This window comes from Scyliorhinus canicula, unplaced genomic scaffold (assembly GCF_902713615.1).
Source record: "Scyliorhinus canicula unplaced genomic scaffold, sScyCan1.1, whole genome shotgun sequence".
NCBI classification, from domain to species: Eukaryota; Metazoa; Chordata; class Chondrichthyes; order Carcharhiniformes; family Scyliorhinidae; genus Scyliorhinus; species Scyliorhinus canicula.
In genome coordinates this window covers 956,498-981,539 of record NW_024056011.1, presented here as the reverse complement: position 1 = coordinate 981,539, position 25,042 = coordinate 956,498, and the positions used below count along the sequence as shown (strand labels likewise).

Genomic DNA, 25,042 nt, shown 5'->3' with positions numbered 1-25,042 from the left:
TCTCGATCTGACAGTCACTCGATCCCTTGGAACCTGAATATCATCGGCTTTTGAATCTAGAAGGAGAAATGTTTGCCCGAACTGTCAGCTAAAGGTTTCAAATATCAGTGTGACTGGAAAAGCATCGAGACCCACACAACACACACCCGAGTGAGAGAGTTCCAGTGAACTGACTGTGGAAAGATCTTTCACCAGTTACACAGCCTGACAAAACATCACACCATTCACAGTGAGGAGAGACTGCACCCGTGCTCTGTGTGTGGACGAGGCTTCAACTGATCATTGAACCTGGAGAGACACAAGGTGACCCGCACTATGGAGAAACCGTGGAAATGTGGGGACTGTGGGAAGGGATTCAAAGCTCCATCTGAGGTGGAAATCCATCGACGCAGTCACACTGGAGAGAGGCCGTTCACCTGCTCTGACTGTGGGAAGGGGTTCAGTGATTCATCCAACCTGTTGATGCACCAGCGAGTTCACACCGGGGTGAGGCCATACACCTGCTGTGATTGTGGGAAGGGGTTCAGTCGATCGTCCAACCTTCAGTCACACCAGCGGGTTCACACTGGTGAGAGGCCATTCACCTGCTCTGAATGTGGGAAGGCGTTCACTCTGTTATCCCATTTGCAGTCACACCAGAGAGTTCACACTGGGGAGAAGCCTTTCACCTGCTCCCAGTGTGACAAAGGATTTACTAATTCATCCAATCTACAGAAACACCAGCGGGTTCACACGGGGGAGAGGCCATTCACCTGCTCTCAGTGTGAGAAGGGATTCACTCAGTTAACCCACTTACTGACACACGAGGCGGTTCACACTGGAGAGAGGCCGTTCACCTGCTCTGAATGTGGGAAGGGATTCATTCAGTTATCCAAGCTGCTGATACACCAGCGAGTTCACAATGGGGAAAGGCCGTTCACTTGTTCTGACTGTGGGAAGGGATTCACTCAGTCCTCCACCCTGCTCTCTCACCAGCGAATTCACACCGGGGAGAGACCATTCACCTGCCCTGCCTGTGGAAAGGGATTCAGAGATTCATCCACCCTGTTGAAACACCAGCGTGTTCACACTGGGGAGAGGCCATTCCTCTGCTCTCAATGTGGGAAGGGATTCACTCAGTCATCTAGCCTGCTGACACATCAGAGAGTTCACACCGGGGAGAGACCATTCATCTGTTCTGTTTGTAGGAAGGGATTCACACAGTCAGCCAACCTGCAGACACATCAGCGAGTTCACAAGCGATTATAGGGGCTGGATTCTGCTGTTATCGCTGCTGTTAATCACATCCAGGATTGACATTCTGACAGTTGGTGAAGTGGGAGGGTTGGAGAATTTCTTTCTGCTGGACTGGCTGGTCTCCCGACGTAGCTTCCAGTGGGCTGATGTTGAGTCTTAAGAGAACATTCCCACTGAAATGATCCACAAAAGCTGATGAAGGACACTTATTTCATCCTGTATAGGGTTCAGTTCTGGCCTTGGGTGACTGCCTGTGTGGAGTTTGCACCTTCTCCCCGTGTCAGCGTGGGTTTTCTCCCGGTGATCCTGATTCTTCCCACAGTCCACAGATGTGCAGGTTAGGTGGATTGGCCACTCTTTTGAGGTCCACCAACCATGCCAAATTGCCTCTTAAGTGTCCAAGGATGTGCAGGTTAGGTGATTGGCCATTCTAAATTGCCCATTTGTGCCTATGTGTAGGTTTGGTTATTGGGATAGGATGGGTGAGTTGACTTGGGTGGAGTGCTCTTTCAGAGGGTCGATGCAGACTCGATGGGCCAGATGGCTATGAGGAGGATGCAGAGATGCTTCAGCAGGATTTGGACAGGCGGAGTGAGTGGCACATGCATGGCAGATTCAGTATAATGTGGATGTCCACTTCAGTAGCAAAAATAGGAAGGCAGATTATTATTTGAATGGGTGTAATTTGAGAGAGGTGGATACTCAGCGCGGCCTGTGTCCTCGTGCATCAGTCGCTGAAAGTAAGCACACAGGTACAGCAGGCAGGAAAGAAGGCAAATGGTATGATGGCCTTCATAACGGGAGGAATAGAGATGTTTTATTGCAGTTTTATAGGGCATTGGTGAGGCCACACCTGGAGTATTTTGTTCAGTTTGGTGTCCTTATCTGAGGAAGGATGTTCTTGCAATGGAGGGAGTGCAGTGAATGTTTACCAGGCTGATTCCTGGGATGGTGGGACTGTCATATGAGGAGAGACTAAGTCGGTTAGGATTATATTTATTGGAGTTTAGAAGAGTGAGAGGGGATCTCATCGAAACTTCCAAAATTCTAAAAGGATTAGACAGGGTAGATTCAGAAAGAATGTTCCCGATGGTGGGGGAGTCCAGAACTAGGGGTCATAGTTTGAGGATAAGGGTAAACATTTTCAGACTGAGGTGAAGAGAATATTCTTCATCCAGAGAGTGGGGAATCTGGAATTCGCTACCACAAAAATTGTTGAGGCCAAAACATAGTGTAATTTCAAGAAGGAATTAGATACAGCTATTGGGGCTTGAGGGATCAAGGGATAGGGGGGGGGGGAAAGCGGGACCAGGGTATTGAACTTGATGATCAGAATGAATGGTGGAGCAGGCTCAAAGGGCCTGTTTTACTGCAATTGTATAGGGCCTCCTGCTGCTTCTATTTTCTATGTTTCTATGTCAATAGAATGGTATGTTGGCCTTCACAATGGGAGGAATAGAGATGTTTCCTACCAGTACAGGTGGATCTAAAATCAATACATTTATCTGTGATCCATTGAGTTTGCAGCCAGTTGGCTCCATTGGTCTGTGTCAGTATTTATGCTCCACATGATCCTCCACCCACCCCTCTTCATCTCCCCCATCGGCATCTCCTTCTATTCCTTTCTCCCTCATGTCTGTATCCAGATTCCCCTTCAATGTATTCATGCTGTTCACCTCAACCACTCGCTGTGGTAACGAGTTCCACATTCTCACCACTCGCTGGGTAAAGAGGTTTCTGCTGAAATTCCTATTGAATTATTGAACCTCCTCATAATCTTCCATTTGGTCACTTTTCAGTTTTCTCTTTTCTAGAGAAAAGCCGTCCCAGTCTTTCCTAAGGATTAAATGCGCTGTTCTCGTATATTCTTGGAATCTTTGTTGTTCCTTTTCCAGAGCCTCTATTTCCTTTTCCTAAATGGAGATCACCAATGTTGACGGTGCTCCCAGTGTCGTCCAGCCCTGGATCTAAACAAGTTGAACATAACTTCCTGCTTTTCAATTCTCCCTCTGGAATGGAACCCTATATATGGGCCCCACACTTTAGGAAAGATGTGAAGTTCTCGGAGAGAGTGCAGAGATTTACGAGAATGGTACCAGAGATGAGGGACTTCAGTGAGCGGGGGAGACTGGAGCAGCTGCAATTGTTGTTTTGAGATCTGTTGTGATATCAGAGGAGCCATTCAGCCTATTGATTCCCTGTTGGCTCCCTGGAGCAAACTAGTCAGTCTCTGTATCCCTGTAGCCGTGCAAGTTTAGATCCCGAGATGCCCATTCAGTTTCCATTTGAAATCTTCCATTGTCTTCATTCCCACCCCCTCACAGGCAGCAAGTTCCAGGTCATTACCATTCACTGCATCAAAATATTCTCCCTCACATTCCCTCTGCATCTTTTACCCAAAACCTAAAATCTGTCTCCCCCTTGTCCTTGTCCCTTCAGCTAATGGGAACAACTTTTCTTTATCCACCTTATCGAAACCTGTCATAATCATGTCCACCTCTCTCAACTCTCCCCTCAACCTCCTTTGCGAAAAGGTGAACAGCCCCAGCCTGACATCGCCCATAAAGAACAAACAGAATATGTTAATGTCTAAAATCAAATGGGAACGTTTAATTTCTGTTTTAAAGATATTGTGAATATATTGTCCTAGACAATAAATGAATTGGAATACTTTCCCTCGGGTGTGTCTGGAATATGTCAATCTGGTATCCCCCTAAATTCCAGTGATAGTTTGGAATGTGTAGATGGGATGAATGAGTTTATCACTTTCTCTTGGAAATGTTTACATCCTTGTCCATGAACTTTGTTGTAAAGAAGTCCAGGCGCTACATAAAATATCAGCACCGTAACAGGGGGAAATAAGGAAGATAGACTCACTTTGGTCTTTCATCAGCACATCTGAGAGTTAAGAATGTGTGACATGATTTTGGGATACTGGTGTGTGTAAATGTGATTTGTTACTTGTGAAAAACAGCAAGTTTAAATTCATGGTGAAATGAATTTAATTCATTTCATTTCACGGCAGCTGAAATGGTTAATGTGACCAAGGGATTGAGACAACATTGTTACCGCATCAAGGCATTGGCACACACTCCAGAGAGAAACTGACTTTAAAACAATCAATGGAGATGGTGCTTCTACCCAGAGTGTAATGGTAATGCTGCTGCACTTTGATACTACTGCTCAGACATTAGACTGTCAGCTCTTATTTATACTGAATAAAATCTACCCACTGCCACCAATAAGGGCTATCACTGTGAATCATTTCAGAGTTTGGGAAAGTGTGGGTGATGAAGGTCAATATAAATTAGGAGCAGGAGTCGGCCATTCGCCCCCTCGATCCTGCTCCTCCATTCAATGAAATCAGGGCTAGTCTGATTGTGGTCTCAACTCCTTTCCTTCCTCCATCCTTTCACTCCGATGTCAATCAAGAATCGATCAAATTCAGCCTTCAAGCAGATTCAATGGGCCTGCCTCCAGCCCTCTCTGGGGAAGGAAGATTCATATACCCACAGCCATCAGGGGAAAAAATTATCAGCATCTTAAATGAGAGACCCCTTATTTGTAAATGGTGTCCCCTAGTTCTAGTCTCTGCCACAAGAGGAAACATCCTCCCAGCATTCTCTCTGTCAATTCCATTCAGCGTCTCATGTTTAAATAAGATCATCTCTCATTATTCTAAACTGCAATGGATACAGGCCCAACCTGTCAAACCTTTCCTCAGAGGATAACCCCCTCATTCCAGGAATCCAGGGTCAACCTTTTCTCTACTGCTTCTGAAGCACTTATCTCATGACTGAAATAAGGAGACGCAAACTGTACACAGTGCTCCAAATATGGTATCACTAAGGCCCTGGACAACTGCAGCAAAACATCCCTACTTTTATATTCCATTTCGTTTGGAATAAACAACAATATTCCATTGACCTTCCTGATCACTTGGTATACCTGCAGACTAACTTGCGATTCCAGGGCATCCTGATCCCTCTGTACCTCAGAGTTTTGCAATCTCTCCCTATTTAAATAATATTGTTTTATTTAATACTTCCTGACAAAGTGGACAATTCACAATTTTGAAAGTTATGCTCCATCTGTCAGGTTTTTGCCACTCAGCCTATTTGTAGTCCTTTGCAGAGTCCTGAAATCCACTTCACAAATTACTTTCCTACCCATCTTTGAGGCATCAGAAAATTTAGCCGCAGACATTCAATCCCGTCATCCAACACATTCATACAGATTGTAAATGGTTGGGAGCCCAGCACTGATCCTGGTGACATTCCACTTGTCACATCTTACCCACCCAGAAATGACCCATTTGTACCTACTGGCTGCTTCCTGTTCGCTAACCAATCCTCTATCCATGCTGATATGTTGCCCCCAAACCATGAGCTCTTATTTTGTGTAATAACCTTTGATGTGATACCTTGGGGAAATTCCTTCTGGAAATCCAGATAAAGCACATCTACAGGTTCCCCTTTATTGACAGCCCTTGTTACCTCCTCAGAGAACCTTGATAAATTAGTCAATCACGATTGATTCCCTGAACCCATTTTCAAACACTGTGTCAATAGGGCAGCACGGTAGCATTGTGGATAGCACAATCGCTTCACAGCTCCAGGGTCCCAGGTTCAATTCCGGCTTGGGCCACTGTCTGTGCGGAGTCTGCACATCCTCCCCGTGTTTGCGTGGGTTTCCTCCGGGTGCTCCAGTTTCCTCCCACAGTCCAAAGATGTGGTTAGGTGGATTGGCCATGATAAATTGCCCTTAATGTCCAAAATTGTCCTTAGTGTTGGGTGGGGTTACTGGGTTATGGTGATAGGGTGGAGTTGTTGATCTTGGGTAGGGTGCTCTTTCCAAGAGCCGGTGCAGACTCGATGGGCTGAATGGCCTCCTTCTGCACTGTAAATTCTATGAAATCTCCTCTCCCCCTCTGACTCCTTTGCCAATTACCTTAGACAGACTCACATTCTGTTAAAGAGCCTGTCAACCCCACTCACTTTCCCGAAAGTGAACAAATTTAATCAGGAAAAGTCCAACAAATTCAAATATTTTACTGTTAAAAGTTTATTGATGAATCAGAACATGGTTAAAAAAAACTAACAGAAAATTACTTGAGGATGAAAGACAACCAGAGTAACAGGATGTTCACAATGTTCTGGGTCCCAAATGGTTTCCCTTCAGCTCCTCTGTACCCTGTTCCCATGACCCCTTGCTTTGGACACGGGGGCACTGAATCCTGGGGGTCACATCATTGTCAGCCCCGGTCACCACCACCCCCCACCCCTGAAACCTGATTGGATGGATGTCCAGTTCCCAGTCAGTCCTGCAGCACCTTTCTGCCTCTATCAGTGCAATGACCATGGCAGTTCCCCAACTGGGGAGCAGACCCCGTTATTCTCACCTAGATTGGGCCCTCAGCTCCATCACCTGGCTGTCATTGACACGAGCAATAGAGACAGAAAGGGGGCCGAGGCTCAAATAGGAAATCAAAACTTGTGGATTAGGATCTCCGTAAAGGTCAGCAACTTCCAATAAAAAAATCAAATTCCCAGTCAACAAATTAAAGGATCACACGACGAGACTTCAAGTTTTATGACTTTTTAAACAACAAACAGACAAACTAGAGGCTATTTTAACTCGGAAACCTACACATTAAACTATAAACTGGAACTTTGCCCTTTTGCACAATCTAAAATCACACTCCACAATTACAGTTTACTCTGTTCTGGAAGGCAAAACTTAATTGTCTCAGAACCTGTCCAAAGTGATGATTCATTCCCGAGGATTTACTTCCGTTCTTCAATCAAGACACCGAGGAAAAAAAGGGAGAATAGAATAGAATGTGAACTAGCAAAATACATAAAAATGGATTGTAAAAGTTTCTATGGCTACGTAAAAAGGAAACGTTTGGCTCTGACAAAGGTTTTGTCCGTTACAGATAGTCAAGAGAATTTAGAATGAGGAATAGAGATCTCTCCAGCTACCTCGTTCAACACTCTGGGATGCAGATAATCAGCTTCTGGGGATTTATTGGGGATTTCAACCCCATTCATTTATTCAGTACGACTTTTTCACCAATACTAATCTCTGCCAGTCCCTTGGTTCTCTGGTGTTTTGGGGACAATTTCTGTATCTACCTTTGTGAAGACAGACACACATTGTTTAGTTTCTCTGCCATTTCCTTACTCCCCATTATAAACTCTCCTGTCTCTGCCTGGAATGGACCCACATTGGTCTTTGCTAATCTTTTCCTTTTCACATTCCTGTCGAAGCTTTTCCAGTCGGTTTTTATGTTTCTCGCCAGTTTGCTCTCATCAGTTTCTTGATCCTCCTTTGCTGAATTCTAATGGATCTCATGGAATCTTTTAACTTTTCTTGTTCACCACGGTTACATTACTTTTCCTGTTGGATTTTTATTCCTTAAAGGAATCTATATTTGTTGTATATATGTGAAATAAAAGTTGCAAAAATCCCAGAGGACCATAGGCTGCTCTCGCCATTGACAGAGAGAGAGCTGACTGGAGGTGATTTAACCCGAGGATCAGCACACCTCAGGCGAAGGGACTGGTTGAGAAGGCCGGGCCTTCATGAATAAACTCAGCCAGTACGGGAGTTGAATCCTCACTGTTGGCCTCGCTCTGCATCACAAACCAGTCATCCAGCCAACTGAGCTAACCGACCCCTGATAAATATGTAATAATTCCTTAAACATGAGGTATTCCCTGTACCAATCAGTTTCCCAGTCCACCTCAGACAACTTGCCCCTCACACCCTGATAGTTTTCTTCTGTGAGTGACTCCCAGATAGATTGAACAAAAGAACCATCTAACCACCAGGGGGCCATAGGCATGGCAGCATGGCATGCATTTTGGGTTGGGGGGGGGGGGGGGTTTGAAACAGAAATTGAAACTAAATATCTTCAAACTTCCAAACCCCCTTTCACTCTGTGATCCTTGTGCAATTTGAAGCCAGGTATTAGCAACAAGGCTCAAAGAGCATCAGCCCACTGGAGGCAAAGTGGTGAGACCGGCCAGTCCAGCAGAAAGAAACCCTCCAACCGTCCCCACTGACCACCTGTCAGAATGAACAAAATGCAGTCCTGGGTGTAGAGCAGAAACAATAACAACCAAATCCAACCCCTGTAATCGATTGTGAAATTGTTGGTGTCACAGCAGGTCCGACGAAACAGGTAATCCCGTCTCACATTGAGAAGTGGACGGCCTCTCCCCAGTGTGAACTCGCTGGTGTCTCCGCAGGTGGGATAACTGAGTAAATCCTTTCCCACACCGAGAGCAGGTGAACGGCCTCTCCCCAGTGTGAACTCGCTGGTGTCTCCGCAGGGTGGATACTTGAGTAAATCTTTTCCCACACTGAGAGCAGGTGAATGGCTTCTCCCCAGTGTGAACTCGCTGGTGTGCCTGCAGGTTGGATAACTGAGTGAATCCCTTCCCACACTGAGAGCAGGTGAATGGCCTCTCCTCAGTGTGAACTCGCTGGTGGATCCGCAGGTGAGATAATTGAGTAAATCCTTTCCCACACTGAGAGCAGGTGAATGACCTCTCCTCAGTGTGACCTTCCTGGTGGCTCAATAGGTGGGATGAATCCCGGAATCCTTTTCCACATTGGGAGCAGGTAAATGGCCTCTCCCCGGTGTGAATTCGCTGGTGTCTCAATAGGTGGGACAAATTACAAAATCCTTTCCCACACTGAGAGCAAATGAATGACCTCTCTCCAGTGTGAACTCGCCGGTGTGTCTGCAGATTGGATAACCGAGTAAATCCTTTCCCACATACAGAGCAGGTGAATGGCCTCTCCCCAGTGTGACTGTGTCGATGAACCTCCAGCTGAGATGGGAATCTATATCCCTTCCCACAATCCCCACATTTCCACGGATTCTCCATGTTTTGGGTCTCTTTGTGTCCCTCCAGGCTGGACAATCAGTTGAAGCCTCGTCCACAACACGGGTGCGGTCTCGTCCCGCTCTGAATGGTGTTATGTTTTTCAGACTGTGTAACTGGTTAAAGCTATCTCTACAGTCAGTTCACTGAAACTCTCACTCGGGTGTGTGTTGTGTGGGTCTCGGTGCTTTTCCAGTCACACTGATGTTTCCACAGTCAGTTTACTGGAACACTCTCACTCGGGTGTGTGTTGTGTGAGTCTCGGTGCTTTTCCAGTCACACTGATGTTTCCATAGTCAGTTCACTGGAACTCTCTCACTCGGGTGTGTGTTGTGTGGGTCTCGGTGCTTTTCCAGTCACACAGATGTTTGAAATCTTTAGCTGACAGTTCGGGCAAACATTTTGCATTCCACATTCATAGTCTAAGGATATTCAGGTTCCAGGGAATCGAGTGACCATCAGATCGAGATGTAACGTTTGAGATTTCTGTCTGTAATTCCTCCTCATCTAATATCCTGTAAAAACATTTTACAAAATTCATCACTGTCAGTACAGGATAGAAAGTCAGAACAGACAATTCTAGTTTCTATGTCATATTTCTTCCTCTTATTCCCCGAAAGCTGCAAATCTTCATCCCACACACTCCCTCCATTCTCTTTTTAAATAAATTTAAAGTACCCTATTCATTTTTTTCCAATTAAGGGGCAACTTAGCGTGGCCAATCCACCTACCCTGCACATCTTTGGGTTGTCGGGGCGAAACGCAAGCAGACGCGGGGAGAATGTGCAAACTCCACATGAACAGTGACCGAGAGCCAGGATCGAACCTGGGACCTCGGCGGAGTGAGGTTGCAGTGCTAACCACTGTGCCACCGTACAGCCTCTCGCCCTCAATTCTTTATCTGCTGTAAGAAGTCTTACAACACCAGTTTAAAGTCCAACAGGTTTGTTTCAAACACGAGCATTCGGAGCACTGCTCCTTCCTCAGGTGAATCTGCTGTATCTAATAATATAATAATAATCTTTATTAGTGTCACAAGTAGGCTTACATTAACGCTGCAATGAAGTTACTGTGAAAAACCCTAGTCACCACACTACGGCGCTATTCACCCTCCCTATTCTCCTGAAGGTGCTGATTCAGGCTGATTGACAGATCCATGCTCACAGCTTCCTGTTCAGGAGGTCACAGCAAATCAAAGAGAAAATGCTGGAAAATCTCAGCAGGTCTGGCAGCACCTGTAGGGAGAGAGAAGAGCTAACGCTTGGAGTCCAGATGACCCTTTGTCAAAGCTAAAACAGTAAGAAGTCTGACAACACCAGGTTAAAGTCCAACAGGTTTGTTTCGCCGGCATCTCCACATCCAAGCTAAAAGAGGGAGAAAGTGGGAAATATTTATACGGTGGAGTGAGAATGAAGTCATCTTTCATGTATAAATATTTCCCCAACTGTGCCGGGAGGCAGCCTGCAGATCACCTCGGTCCGCCGCATGGACTCCAGCATCTCCCGCTGTGTGGCGGCAACGCTGGTCTCTATGAGGTTGTTTGTGGAGAGAAGCCGGAAGTGACGGACAGTTAGAGTGGAGAATGTTCATTGTTTCACATTCGGCTCTGGGGCCGCACTCGGGATTCTAAACCCAGCCCCCGACACTGACCTCTCACCTGACAATGGCCGGAGTGATTGACGGCAGCTCCTGACCATTAGGGTTCAGGGACGAATTCGGAGGACCGGCCAAAAGTGGCTGGTCCTCCAGCCAATCGGAGTGAATGAGGGGGCGGGACTGGGCCGTGTGAAGCATGCGCAGTGCGATTAATGGCGACGCAGATAGTTGTTTTCTCAGATCCACAATCCGTAAAGGTGGGGATGGCGGGACGGAGGGAGAGCTCGATTAGGCGCATCGTTGGACACACTTATTAAACATGTTATATAAACCGAAAACCCGGAAAACTAACCTATCGGTATCGGGGGACATGCAGCTTTCTCACAGCCGAGACAATGGGGCCGCCATGTCCCTCGCGCGCACTAGAGGGTTGCGCATGCGCAGTCGTCAACCTTATTGCGGCACTGGCAGTAGTGCGCACGCACACCCACCATCTTTATTGGGGGCAGCAGCAGCGCAGTTCAGGCTCAGTCGCCATCATTGTTGGGAGCAACATTTTTGAAATGTTTTTTCATGACAGACTGTTTCACTCTGAGTTACAATTCTTATTTATGACTCAGAACAATGATACATGTCCAGGGCAGTGACAATAATTCGTATTTATTGTGTCTTGACAGAATAAAGCGTTTTCACACATCTCAGAGAAACATTATAAAATAACAATTGACACTGAGCAATATTAGATTTAAAGGAGAACCTTAATGGAGGAAAGTGAGTGAGTGAGTCGGAGAGTTTTAAGGAGGACATTCCAGAGCTTCTGGCCCAGTCAAATAATAAAAGGCCAGTAATGGTGGACCGAATAAAATCAGGAATGCTGTCGTGGCCGGAATTAAATTAAATTGAAGAGGTGTGTGTGAGGAGATTACAGAGATCAGGATGATCACAACTATAGGAAAAGAAGAATGGGAAATTTCAACTTTTGGAACTTCTTAAAAGGAAAATGAGCACATAGGGATGGGTAAACAAGACTTGTTTGTATTGTATTTGTTTTATTGTCACATGTACTGAGGTACAATGAAAAGTATTGTTCTGTGTACAGTCAGAAGTTCTGATGTGGAGATGCTGCCGTTGGACTGGGGTGAGCACATTAAGAAGTCCTGCAACACCAGGTTAATTTCCAACAGGTTTGTTTCAAATAACTAGCTTTCAGAGGAAGGAGCAGTGCTCCGAAAGCTAGTAATTTGAAACAAACCTGTTGGGACTTTAAAGTAGCGTTGTAAGACTTCTTACTGCAGTCATAAGTTCATAAGATACATGAGCAGAATTAGGCCATTTGGCCCATCGAATCTGCTCTGCCATTCTATCATAGCTGATATGTTCCTCATCTACTATCTACAATGCGAAAGACCAAGAGCGGGATTGCAAAATCAGCCAGAGCATCTCCTCCTGAGAACACATGACCGAGGAGTAGGCAATGCAGCCTCCCAAGCCTAAACACTTTCAATGTGATCATGGCTGATCCCATCCTGGGCTCAACTCCACTGTCCTCCATAAGCCTTCAACTCATTACCAATTAAAAATCTGTCTAACTCCACTTTGAATTTATTCACTGTCCCTTCATCCACCGCACTCTGGGGTAGAGAATTCCACAGATTCACAACCCTTTTGGAGAAGTAGTTTCTCTTCAAATCTGTTTTAAATTTGCGACCTCTTATTCTAAGATTATGAACTTTCATTTAAAATGCCCCACAAGAGGAAGCATCAGCTCCACGTCTACTTTATAATCTTCATTATTGGCACAAATAGGCTTACATTAACACTGTAATGAAGTTACTGTGGCAATCCCCGAGTCGCCCATTCCGACACCTTTTCAGGTATATAGAGGGAGAATTCAGAATGCCCAAATTAACCACCAGCACGGCTTTTGGGACTTTCGGGAGGAAACGGAAGCGCCCAGAGGAAAGCCACGCCAACACGGGGAGAATGTGCAGACTCTGCACAGACAGGGACCTAAGCCAGGAATCGAACCTGGGACCCTGGCGCTGTGAAGCAACAATGCGAACCACTGTGCTACCTGCCGCCCACTATCCATACCTTTTAACATCTTCTTTAACTCAATTAAATCTCCCCTCATTCTTCTAAACTCTAGAGAGTATAGGCCTAAACTGTTCAATCTCTCCTCATACGACAAAACCCTCATCTCTAGAATCAATCTAGTGAAGCTCCTCTGAACTGCCTCTAATGCCACTACATCTTTCCTCAAATAAGGGGACAAAACTGTGCACAATAATCCAGGTGCAGTCTTGACAATGCCTTGTATAGGTGCAACAACACTTCCTTACTCAGTTCCTTTTGCTAACATTCCATTTGCTTTCCTTATTATCTGCAGCACCTGCATGTTCGTTTTCTGTGACTCATGCACAAGGACACCCAGATCACTCTGCATAGGAACACCCCGAAGTCTCTCCCCATTTAGTTAATAGGCCACCTTTCCATTTTTTCTGACCAAAATGCATGGCCTCACACTTATCCACATTAAACTCCATCTGCCACATTTTGGCCCACTCACCTAACCTATCTCTATCCATTTGTAAGGTTCTTATTTTCTCATTGCAGTTTACTGTCCCACCTATTTTCGTGTAATCTGTGAATTTGGCTATAGAACCTCCTATCCCTGTATCCAAGTTGTTAATATTGATTGTAAATAGCTGGGGCCCAATGACTGAACCCTGTGGCACCGCACTATTTACATATTACCATCCAGAAAAAGAACCATTTATCCTGACTCTCTGTCTCCTGTCTGTCAGCCAGTCTTCTATCTAAGCTAATAAATTACCCCTAATCCCATGTGAATTCAACTTGTCAATTAACCTTCTGTGCGGCAACTTATCAAACGCCTTCAGGAAGTCCAGATATACTACATCTACAGGATCCCCATTATCCACTTTGCTTGTTACATCTTGGAAGAACTCACAATTCTTTCGTCCAGAAATTAATTTCTTAGTATTTGGAATAGTGGATTGTGAATTCAATATTTTAAAATCTTGAATTGAAAGTCCAATGTTGACCATGAAACCATCGTCTATTGTCAGAAAAACCCATCTGGGGGCAGCACTGCTGCCTCACGGCGCCGAGGTCCCAGGTTCGATGCCGGCTCTGGGTTACTGTTCGTGTGGAGTTTGCACATTCTCCCCGTGTATGCATGAGTTTCACCCCCACACACAAAGATGTGTAGGTTAGGTAGATTGGCCACGCTAAATTGCCTCTTAATTGGCAAAAATGAATTGGGTACTCTAAATTTATAAAAACAACAAAAAAAATCAATTAAAAACTCATCTGGTTCACTCTTGTCCTTTAAATGAAATGAAATAAATGAAAATCGCTTATTGTCATGAGTAGGCTTCAATGAGGGAAGGAAATCTCCTGCCCTTACCTGGTGTGGCCCACATGTGTCACCAGACCCACAGCAAAGTGGTTGACTCTTAAAATGCCCTATGGCTGAGCAAACCACTCAGCTCAAGGGCAATTAATGATGGGCAGTAAAAGCCCAGCCAGCGACACCACATCCCCATGAAATTATTTTTTTAAACTTGAGGAAGGATGTGAAGGCATTGGAGTACAGAGTCCAGAGAAAATTCACAAGAATGATTCCAGGGAGAAATAACTGGAGCTATGAGGAGAGGTTGGGTCTGTTTTCCTTGGAGAAAAGAAGGCTGATTGGAGAGTTGTAGAGGTAATCAAGATCCTGAGGGGTTTGGACAGGGTAAATAATGAAAAGCTATTTCCCCTCAGGAGGACATCAAGAGGGGCTGGTTTAGCTCACTCAGCTAAATCGCTGGCTTTTAAAGCAGACCAAGCGGGCCAGCAGCACGGTTCGATTCCCGTACCAGCCTCCCCGGACAGGTGCCGGAATGTGGCGACTAGGGGCTTTTCACAGTAACTTCATTGAAGCCTACTCGTGACAATAAGCGATTTTCATTTCAAGAACTAGAGAGCACAGATTCAAAATAATTAGCAAAAGGAGCAGAAGTAATGTGAGGACAAATGTTTTCACCCAGAGGGTGGACGGAGTCTGGAATGAACATATTAAGATGGAGATGGAGCTTCAATCAAGGCTTTGGAAAGGGTTCAGAGGAGATTTACTAGGATGTTGCCTGGTATGGAGGGAAGGTCTTACGAGGAAAGGCTCAGGCTCTTGAGGTTGTTTTCGTTAGAGAGGAGAAGGCTGAGAGGTGACTTAATAGAGACATATAAGATAGTCAGAGGGTTAGATAGGGTGGACAGTGAGAGTCTTTTTCCTCGGATGGTGATGACCAACACGAGGGGACATAGCTTTAAATTGAGGGGTGGTAGATATAGGACAGATGTCAGAGGCAGTTTCTTTACTCAGAGAGTAGTAGGGGTGTGGTACGCCCTGCCTGCAACAGTAGTAGACTCGCCAACTTTAAGGGCATTTAAGTGGTCACTGGATAGTCATATGGATGAAAATGGAATAGTGTAGGTCAGATAGGCTTCAGATGGTTTCACAGGTCGGAGCAACATCGAGGGCCGAAGGGCCCGTACTGCGCTGTAATGTTCTATGTTCTATGTTCTAAAGAATGCAAGGTTACAGGGATAAGGCAGGGGAGTGGGATTAGATAGAATGTTCTTTCAGTGAGCAGTGCAGGCTCGATGGGCCGAATGGCTTCCTCCTGAACTGTAACAATTCTGTGGTTCAGGCAGCACAGGCCCTCGATCATCAGCATTGGAACTGAAACTCCGATCATTACATCAACACAGAACCACACTGGAATTTCAGAAAACTGGGAAATCATCAGAGGGCAACTGACACCAACATCAGGTGAAACTCACCAACCGCCCAATGTCTCCAACAGATTGATAGGATTGATGAAATCTCAGTGTTTAATCTGGGAGAAGGTGAACCAGAGAACAGAAATAATTCAGAGTAAGAAAAGATCAAAATAATGTCCCAGTCAGCAGATCAATCTGTCTCCACTTATCATTGAGGAAACCAAATATTCAAAACACTGTGTCTGAATCAAAGCTGATTTAATCAATATTTATACAGAACATCAATGCACACCCCAGCTTTCAGGCTGATTAATATCAGCAGCAACAAACTCCAGCTGTCAGAGTGAAGATGGTTCAGTCTGGATGTGATTAACAGCAGAATCCAAATCCAATCCCTTCAGTCACTTGTGAACTCGCTGGTGCCTCAGCATGGCGCTTTTCACAGTAACTTCATTGAAGCCTACTCGTGACAATAAGCGATTTTCATTTCATTTCATGTGGGATGAGTGAATGAATGCCCTCCCACACACTGAGCAGATGAACGGCCTCTCCCCAGTGTGAATCCGCTGGTGCTTAAGTAGAATGGACTTCCAAGTAAAACCTTTCCCACAGAAGGAGCAGCTCAAAGGTGTCTCCCTGGTGTGAGTGTGTTCATGTGTCAGCAGATCCTTCCGGCTTTTAAAGCTCTTCTCACAGTCAGGATATTTAAACGGCCTCTTATTAGTATGAACAAGTTGGTAGGTCAGCAGGTCGAATGAACGGGCGAATCCTTTCTCAGAAACAGAGCAGGTGAACAGCTTCTCCCCAGTGTTTGTGAGTTTATGGCTCAACAGATCACTTTTCCTTTTATAGTTTTTCTCACAGTCGGAACATTGGAAAGGTCTCTCCTCATTGTAAATATGGTGGTGTGACAGGAGGTGGGATGAGGTTGTGAAGCCTTTCCAACACACAGAGCAGGTGAACGGTCTCTCCCGAGTGTGAACTCAATGGTGTCTCAGAAGGTTGGATGATTTAGTGAATCCTTTCTCACATGCAGAGCTGGTGAATGCTCTCTTCCCGGTGTGACTGCGTTGATGAATATTCAGCTCAGATGGGTAATTGAATCCCTTCCCACAGCCTCCACATTTTCACGGTTTCTCCCTGATGGGACAACATTTGCATGATCACGTTTAATTAATAATCTTTATTGTCACAAGTAGGCTTACATTGACACTGCAATGAGGTTACTGTGAATAGCCCCTAGTCACCACACTCTGATGCCTGTTCGGGTACACACAGAGAGAATTCAGAATGTCCAAATTACCCAACAGCACTTGAGGGAAGAAACCAGAGCAGCTGGTTGAAACCCACGCAGACATGTGGAGAACGTGCAGACTCTGCACAGACAGTGACCTAAACCGGGAATCAAACCTGGGACCCTGGCTCTGTGAAGCAACAGTGCTAATCATTGTGCTACTATGCTGCCTATTTGATGATCAGCTGAAGCTTGGTCCACACACAGAACACAAAAACAGATTCTCCCCATTGTGAATAGTGCTTTTTGATGTTATGTACAAAAGCTGATGGTTCAGGCTGTGATGCATCGAGTGACTGTTAGACCATGTAAACTGCTGGATTGTCCTAAAAATCCAACTGTTTCACTAATGTCCATCAAGGAAAGGACCTGCCACCCGGTCTAGACCTACACAACAATGTAGCTTCACTGGAGAAGGACGAGAGGTGCAAGTGGGAGGAAATGAACGATAAGGACTTGAAATATCTAGAACTCGACAAGAACTTTCAGAGAACCTGCCCCAGCCACAACATTCATCAGCTCAAAATACACGGGAATACCATCACCTTCAACTTCCCCTTCCAATCTCAAACCAACCTGACTTGGACTTACATCGGCATTAATTCATTGTTCCTGGGTGATAATCCTGTAACTTGTTACCTCATACCACTGTGAGAGCACCTTCACCACTCAGATTGCAGCAATTGACTAAACATCACCGTCAAGGGGAAACTGCTGATTGTCAGTAGATTGTTTTAATTCTTTCATGGGATGTGAGCATTGTTGACAAAACCAGCATTTGTTGTCCATCCTAATTGTCCTTCCAAAGTTGGGGGTGACCTTCCTTCATTAATCGCTGCAGTCTCAGTACTGTTGGTGTAGGAATTCTAGGACTTTAGCCCAGAGACAGTGAAGGCACAGCAACATACCTACAAGTCAGAATGGTGTGTGGCTTGGAAGGGTAATTGCAGGTTGTGATGTTCCCATGCTACCTGCTGTCCATATCCTTGTAAGTTAAGGGCGTTGGAAAGTGCTTTCAGAAGAGGCTTGGTGGGTTGCTGGTCATGTTAGCAATGCCCATGTCCCAATAATTAACTTTTTAAAAATATTGCAGATGTTAAAAGGATAAAAAAGTCTCAACTGAAATAGATTTGCTGACTTTAACACAGCCTTTAATTGGTCTGTGTTGCCAGACTCAGTTCTGTGAGCAACATCTGTAATAAAACAAAATACAGCATTATCAACATCGTGGGCGGTACCATTCACCTGAACCTAGATTGGACTACCCATAGAATACCATGGCTACAAGAGCGGATCAGAAGCTAGGAATCCTGTGGCAAGTAACCTTCCTCCTGGCTCCCCAAAGACTGTCCAACATCTACAATAATAATAATATTTATTGTCACAAGTAGGCTTACATTAACACTGCAATGAAGCTACTGTGAAAAGCCCCTAGTCGCCACATTTGGGCACCTGCTTGGTACACGGGGGGGGGGGGGGGGGAGGGAGAATTTAGAATGTCCAATTCATCTAACAGCACATCTTTCGAGACTTGTGGGAGGAAACCGGAGCACCCGGAGGAAACCCACGCAGACGCAGGGAGCACATGCAGACTCTGCACAGACAGTGACCCAAGCCGGGAATCAAACCTGGGACCCTGGCGCTATGAAGCAACAGTGTGAACCTCTGTGCTACCGTGCCATACAAGACACAAGTCAGGAGTGTAATGGAATACCCTTCACTTTTTCCCACAACACTCAAGAAACGTGACACTATCCAGGACAAAGCAGTTTGTTTGCTTGGCAATCAATCCACAAACATCCACTCCCTCCAGAACAACGGCAGCAGGGTGTACCATAAGACCATAAGATATTGGAGTAGAATTAGGCCACTTGGCCCATCGAGTCTGCTCCGCCATTCAATCATGGCTGATATTTTCTCATCCTCATTCTCCTGCCTTCTCCCCATAACCCCTGATCCCCTTATTAATTAAGAACCTATCTATCTCAGTGAATGTCTTAAAGACACTCAGTGACTTGGTCTCCACAGCATTCTGCGGCAAAGAGTTGGTCTCCACAGCCTTCTGCGGCAAAGAGTTCCACAGATTCACCACTCTCTGGCTGAAACAATTCCTCCTCACCTCTGCTTTGAAGGATCGTCCCTTTAATCTGAGATGGTGTCCTCTGGTTCTAGTTTTTCCTACAAGTGGAAACATCCTCTCCACATTCACTCTATCCAGGCCTCGCAGTATCTTGTACGTTTCAATAAGATCCCCTCTCATCCTTCTAAAGGCTCCTTATGCAGCACTTTTCAAAGCCACATTCACAAAGGATAGCGGCAACAGAAACATGGAAATCCGACCACCTGGAAGGTCCCCTCCAAGCCACTCACCATCCTGAATTGGAAATATATAGCTGTTCCTTCACTTCACAGGGCCAAGATCCTGGAACTCTTTCCCTAATAGCACTGTGGCTGTACCTACACCACATGTACTGCAGCATTTCAGCAAGGCAGCTCGTCACCACCTGCTCAAGGGCAATTATGGACGGGCAATAAATACTGGGCTAGCCAGCGACGCCAACATCATATGAATGACATTTTAAAAAGCAAAAACATTGCAAATGTTGGAATATCAAAATATAAAGAGCTGGACATACTAATCAGGTTAGACCGCATCTGTGTAGAGAAAGATACATTATTACAGGTTCAGGTCTGATCTGCGGTCAACCTCCAATAAAACACTTTCCTACTGGAGCTGATGAATGGTGGCCATAGTTCCCACAATCCCCCGCGGCATAGACACCGCTCGATCAAACTCTCTCATGGCCCAGACCCTGAGTGCGCATGCTCCGGGGCCAGCCCGCCGCGGGGCATTCTGGGTGACTGTTCCGAGTCGGAGGGAACCGGTAAGTGGTGGCGCTGATGGGCTGCAGTAAACTGGTCAGGATATGGAACCCCAGGGGGAGCGATGGAGCCAGCTCCGGACGGGGATAGTTTCTCAATCTTAAGTGAAGGCCACAGACCCTAAATAAGACTCTGAGGTAGCGAGTTTGTGGCTCTGTGATCTGTGCTTGGGATCAGGCCCGGGTGAACGGCCGCCATCTTGGTTTAGTGAGGAGAAGAGCGCATGCGCTCGAGACTGGGTGACGTAAGAGAGAATGGGCGGGCCTCCTGCACTGTGGGGATTCTGTTCGGGAGGTTACAGCCCCTGGATAGTTACCGGAAGGGGCTGCTTGTAAATTAATGTGAAACGTTAACTCCACATTCCTAGCTTTGCTGCACAGAGGGGACTGGGCTAGTCGGAGCGGAGGGTCTGCTCAAAGCACCAATTTGTTGATCCAGATTGGTGAGCCCGATGGGGGAGAATGTCGGGCTTCCTCTGGCTGCTGGACCCTCTTCCATCGTCTTGTCCATGTTTAGGTGGCCCTGGAACGGGAAGATGAGGTGTCCACCAGTAAACTTGATACCTTCCACAATTGTTTGTTACCTCAGGGTGCAGAGTGCTTCTGAGATACTGAAAGCAACATTCTGGTTTAGTTTCAAAGTTTTCCTTGTTTTTGTTGTGATTTTGCTTTCTTTTACTTTAATTGGGCAACATATTTGGGGAAATAAGAGAGGGAAGAATATTCCGTAGAAATTAGAATTATTTGTTCTGAATTTCTATCCTGGCAGACAGTGGTACTGACACAGTAAACTCCTTTTACAGGGCATTGGAAGGAGAGGTTTTCACACATTCATCATGAGTTGAACATCAGCAGGAAAGGATCTGAAACATCAGTGTGACTGGAAAAGCACCGAGACCCACACAACACACACCCGAGTGAGAGAGTTCCAGTGAACTGACTGGAAACATCAGTGTGACTGGAAAAGCACCGAGAAGCCACACAATACACACCCGAGTGAGAGTTCCAGTGAACTGACTGTGGAAAGAGCTTCAACTATTACACAGCCTGAAAAAAAATCACATCATTCACAGTGGGGAGACACCGTACAATCATTCTCTGTATCAACAAGCTTTAACTGATTATCCAATCTAGTGACGCCATGGTGAAACCGTGGAAATGTGGGGACTGTGGGAAGGGTTTCAGCTTCCCATCTGCACTGGAAACTCATAAACGCAGGCACACTGGAGAGAAGTTGTTCACCTGCTCCACTTGTGGAAAGGAATTCACTCAGTCATCCAGCCTAATGACACACCAGCGAGTTCACACTGGAGAGAAACCGTACGATTGCTCTCAGTGTGGGAAGAGCTTCCGGTGTTCATCCCACCTCACTGAACATCTACGGGTTCACACTGGGGAGAGACCATTCCACTGCTCTGAGTGCGGGCAGAGATTCACTTGTTCTTCCCACCTCACTCTACACAAGCGTGTCCACACTGGTGAGAGGCCGTTCGTCTGCTCTGTGTGTGGGAAGGGATTTATTAGATCATCGCATCTTCTTAGACACCAGCGTGTTCACACTGAAGAGAAAGCATTCACCTGCACGGAGTGTGGGAAGAGTTTCACTAATTTACCTAATTTTCAGAATCACCAGCGAATTCACACTGGAGCGAAACCCTTTACCTGTGCTGAGTGTGGGAAGGGATTCGCTGCAAAATCGCAGCTTAGGACACATACACTTGTTCACACTGATGAGAGACCATTTCAATGTTCTGACTGTGAGAAGAGCTTTAAAAGCAGAAGGGATTTGATGAAACATCAGCGAATCCATTCTGGAAAGAAGCCGTTCATCTGCCCCGTGTGTGGCAGAGGATTCACTCAGCCATCCGCTCGTCTGAAACACCAGAGAGTTCACTTGTGATTACAGGGATTGGATTCCTACACCCAGGAATGAACCATGTTCACTCTGACAGTTCAGATTTATTTCCCTTGTTGTTAAACTCCAGCCCAGTTAGAGGGATTAATAGAATGGACATGAATTGCATTAAACGCAGTGTTGGAGTCCTTGATAAGAGGAGACTGATTGATGGCCTGTTACCGACTGTTCCAATGTTGGGTCTTTTCTCCTTTGTTAATGGAAGACTTGTATTTATATAGCGCCTCTCACAACTTCAGGATGTCCCAAAGTGCTTTACAGACAATGAGGTTCTTTTGAAGTGTAGTCCCTGTTGTAATGTAGGAAATGCAGCAGCCAGATTGCTTACACAAGGCTCCAACAAACACAAATAAGATGCTGGAAATACTCAGCAGGTCAGGCAGCATCTGTGAAGCAAGAAAGTGAGTTCAAAACAGAACTGTGATTATGACCAGATTATCTGTTCAGTGTTCATCACCGAGGGCTTTATAGTGAGTAGTTCACCCGAGAGAACGTCCTCCTTCGAAATATCATCAGCAGAACCTTTATGTCCAGCTGCAAGAGCAGATGGGGTGAGATTGGAAGGTTTCTTCTGAAAGACAATCCTGTATTCCCTCAGTACAGTATTCCCTCAGTACCGTGCTGTATTCCCTCAGTACAGTGCTGTATTCCCTCAGTACGGTGCTGTATTCCCTCAGTACAGTGCTGTATTCCCTCAGTACCGTGCTGTATTCCCTCAGTACAGTACAGTATTCCCTCAGTACAGTGCTGTATTCCCTCAGTACAGTGCTGTATTCCCTCAGTACCGTGCTGTATTCCCTCAGTACAGTGCTGTATTCCCTCGGTACCATGCTGTATTCCCTCGGTACAGTGCTGTATTCCCTCAGTACAGTGCTGTATTCCCTCAGTACGGTGCAGTATTCCCTCTGTACAGTGCTGTATTCCCTCAGTACAGTGCAGTATTCCCTCAGTACCGTGCAGTATTCCCTCAGTACAGTGCTGTATTCCCTCAGTACCGTGCTGTATTCCCTCAGTACAGTGCTGTATTCCCTCAGTACCGTGCAGTATTCCCTCAGTACAGTGCTGTATTCCCTCAGTACAGCGCTGTATTCCCTCAGTACAGTGCTGTATTCCCTCAGTACAGTGCAGTATTCCCTCAGTGCAGTGCTGTATTCCCTCAGTACTGTGCAGTATTCCCTCAGTACAGTGCTGTATTCCCTCAGTACAGTGCAGTATTCCCTCAGTACAGTGCAGTATTCCCTCAGTACAGTGCAGTATTCCCTCAGTGCAGTGCTGTATTCCCTCAGTACTGTGCAGTATTCCCTCAGTACAGTGCTGCATTCCCTCAGTACAGTGCTGTATTCCCTCAGTACAGTGCAGTATTCCCTCAGTACAGCGCTGCATTCCCTCAGTACAGCGCTGTATTCCCTCAGTACCGTGCTGTATTCCCTCAGTACAGCGCTGCATTCCCTCAGTACGGTGCAGTATTCCCTCAGTACGGTGCTGTATTCCCTCAGTACAGCGCTGTATTCCCTCAGTACCGTGCTGTATTCCCTCAGTACAGCGCTGCATTCCCTCAGTACGGTGCAATATTCCCTCAGTACAGGTGCTGTACTCCCTCAGTACAGTGCTGCATTCCCTCAGTACCGTGCTGTATTCCCTCAGTACAGTGCAGTATTCCCTCAGTACCGTGCTGTATTCCCTCTGTACAGTGCAGTATTCCCTCAGTACAGTGCTATATTCCCTCAGTACAGTGCTGCATTCCCTCAGTATGGTGCAGTATTCCCTCAGTACGGTGTAGTATTCCCTCAGTACGGTGCAGTATTCCCTCAGTACAGTGCTGTATTCCCTCAGTACAGTGCAGTACTCCCTCAGTACCGTGCTGTATTCCCTCAGTACAGTGCTATATTCCCTCAGTACAGTGCTATATTCCCTCAGTACAGTATTCCCTCAGTGCAGAGCTGTATTCCCTCAGTACAGCGCTGTATTCCCTCAGTACAGCGCTGTATTCCCTCAGTACAGCGCTGTATTCCCTCAGTACAGCGCTGTATTCCCTCAGTACGGCGCTGTATTCCCTCAGTACAGTGCTGTATTCCCTCAGTACAGCGCTGTATTCCCTCAGTACGGCGCTGTATTCCCTCAGTACAGCGCTGTATTCCCTCAGTACAGCGCTGTATTCCCTCAGTACAGCGCTGCATTCCCTCAGTACGGTGCAGTATTCCCTCAGTACAGCGCTGTATTCCCTCAGTACCGTGCTGTATTCCCTCAGTACAGTGCTATATTCCCTCAGTACAGTGCTATATTCCCTCAGTACAGTATTCCCTCAGTGCAGAGCTGTATTCCCTCAGTACAGCGCTGTATTCCCTCAGTACAGCGCTGTATTCCCTCAGTACAGCGCTGTATTCCCTCAGTACAGCGCTGTATTCCCTCAGTACAGCACTGTATTCCCTCAGTACACTGGGGCAGCATGGTGGTTAGCGTCAATGCTTCACAGCTCCAGGGTCCCAGGTTCAGTTCCCGGCTGGGTCACTGTCTGTGCGGAGTCTGCATATCCTCCCCGTGTGTGCGTGGGTTTCCTCCGGGTGCTCCGGTTTCCTGCCACAGTCCAAAGATGTGCGGGTTAGGTGGATTGGCCATGCTAAATTGCCCGCAGTGTCCTAAAAAGTAAGGTTAAGGGGGGGTTGTTGGGTTACGGGTATAGGGTCGATACGTGGGTTTGAGTAGGGTGAACATTGCTCGGCACAACATCGAGGGCCGAAGGGCCTGTTCTGTGCTGTACTGTTCTATGTTCTATGTACAGTGCAGTATTCCCTCAGTACAGCGCTGTACTCCCTCAGTACAGCGCTGTATTCCCTCAGTACAGTACTGTATTCCCTCAGTACAGTACTGTATTCCCTCAGTGCAGCGCTGTATTCCCTCAGTACAGTGCTGTATTTCCTCAGTACAGTGCTGTATTTCCTCAGTACAGTGCTCTACTCCCTCAGTACAGTATTCCCTCAGTACAGTGTAGTATTCTCTCAGTACAGTTCAGTATTCCCTCAGTACAGTTCAGTATTCCCTCAGTACAGTGCTGTACTCCCTCAGTACAGCGCTGTATTCCCTCAGTACAGTGCTGTATTCCCTCAGTACAGTGCAGTATTCTGCCAGTACAGTGCTGTATTCCCTCAGTACGGTACTGTATTCCCTCAGTACAGTGCTGTACTCCCTCAGTGCTGTATTCCCTCAGTACAGTGCTGTATTCCCTCAGTACCAGCTGGATTTTATGGTCAGATTTCTGGAGGTGAAGTTGAACCCACATCCTCCTGACTCAGAGATGGGAATGTAACCATTGAACAATAACACCTTATCATTAACTCGAGATTATTTCCGTTCTCACATCTTTGGTTGTTCTCCTGAACACATTAACCCATTGAATCATGCAGCGGGGGATGAACAATAGTCTTTACAGACA

General features: G+C 46.2%; 1 protein-coding gene across 1 annotated transcript; it reads left to right on the top strand.

Moving 5' to 3' along the window:
- Positions 1–265: 265 nt before the first annotated feature.
- On the top strand, positions 266–21,773 carry LOC119961494 (gastrula zinc finger protein XlCGF26.1-like). Its single transcript, XM_038788847.1, has 2 exons — positions 266–1,224; positions 20,815–21,773. The coding sequence occupies exons 1-2, from the start codon at positions 316–318 to the stop codon at positions 21,595–21,597; spliced, it is 1,692 nt and encodes a 563-aa protein (XP_038644775.1). The 5' UTR covers positions 266–315; the 3' UTR covers positions 21,598–21,773.
- Positions 21,774–25,042: the final 3,269 nt, after the last annotated feature.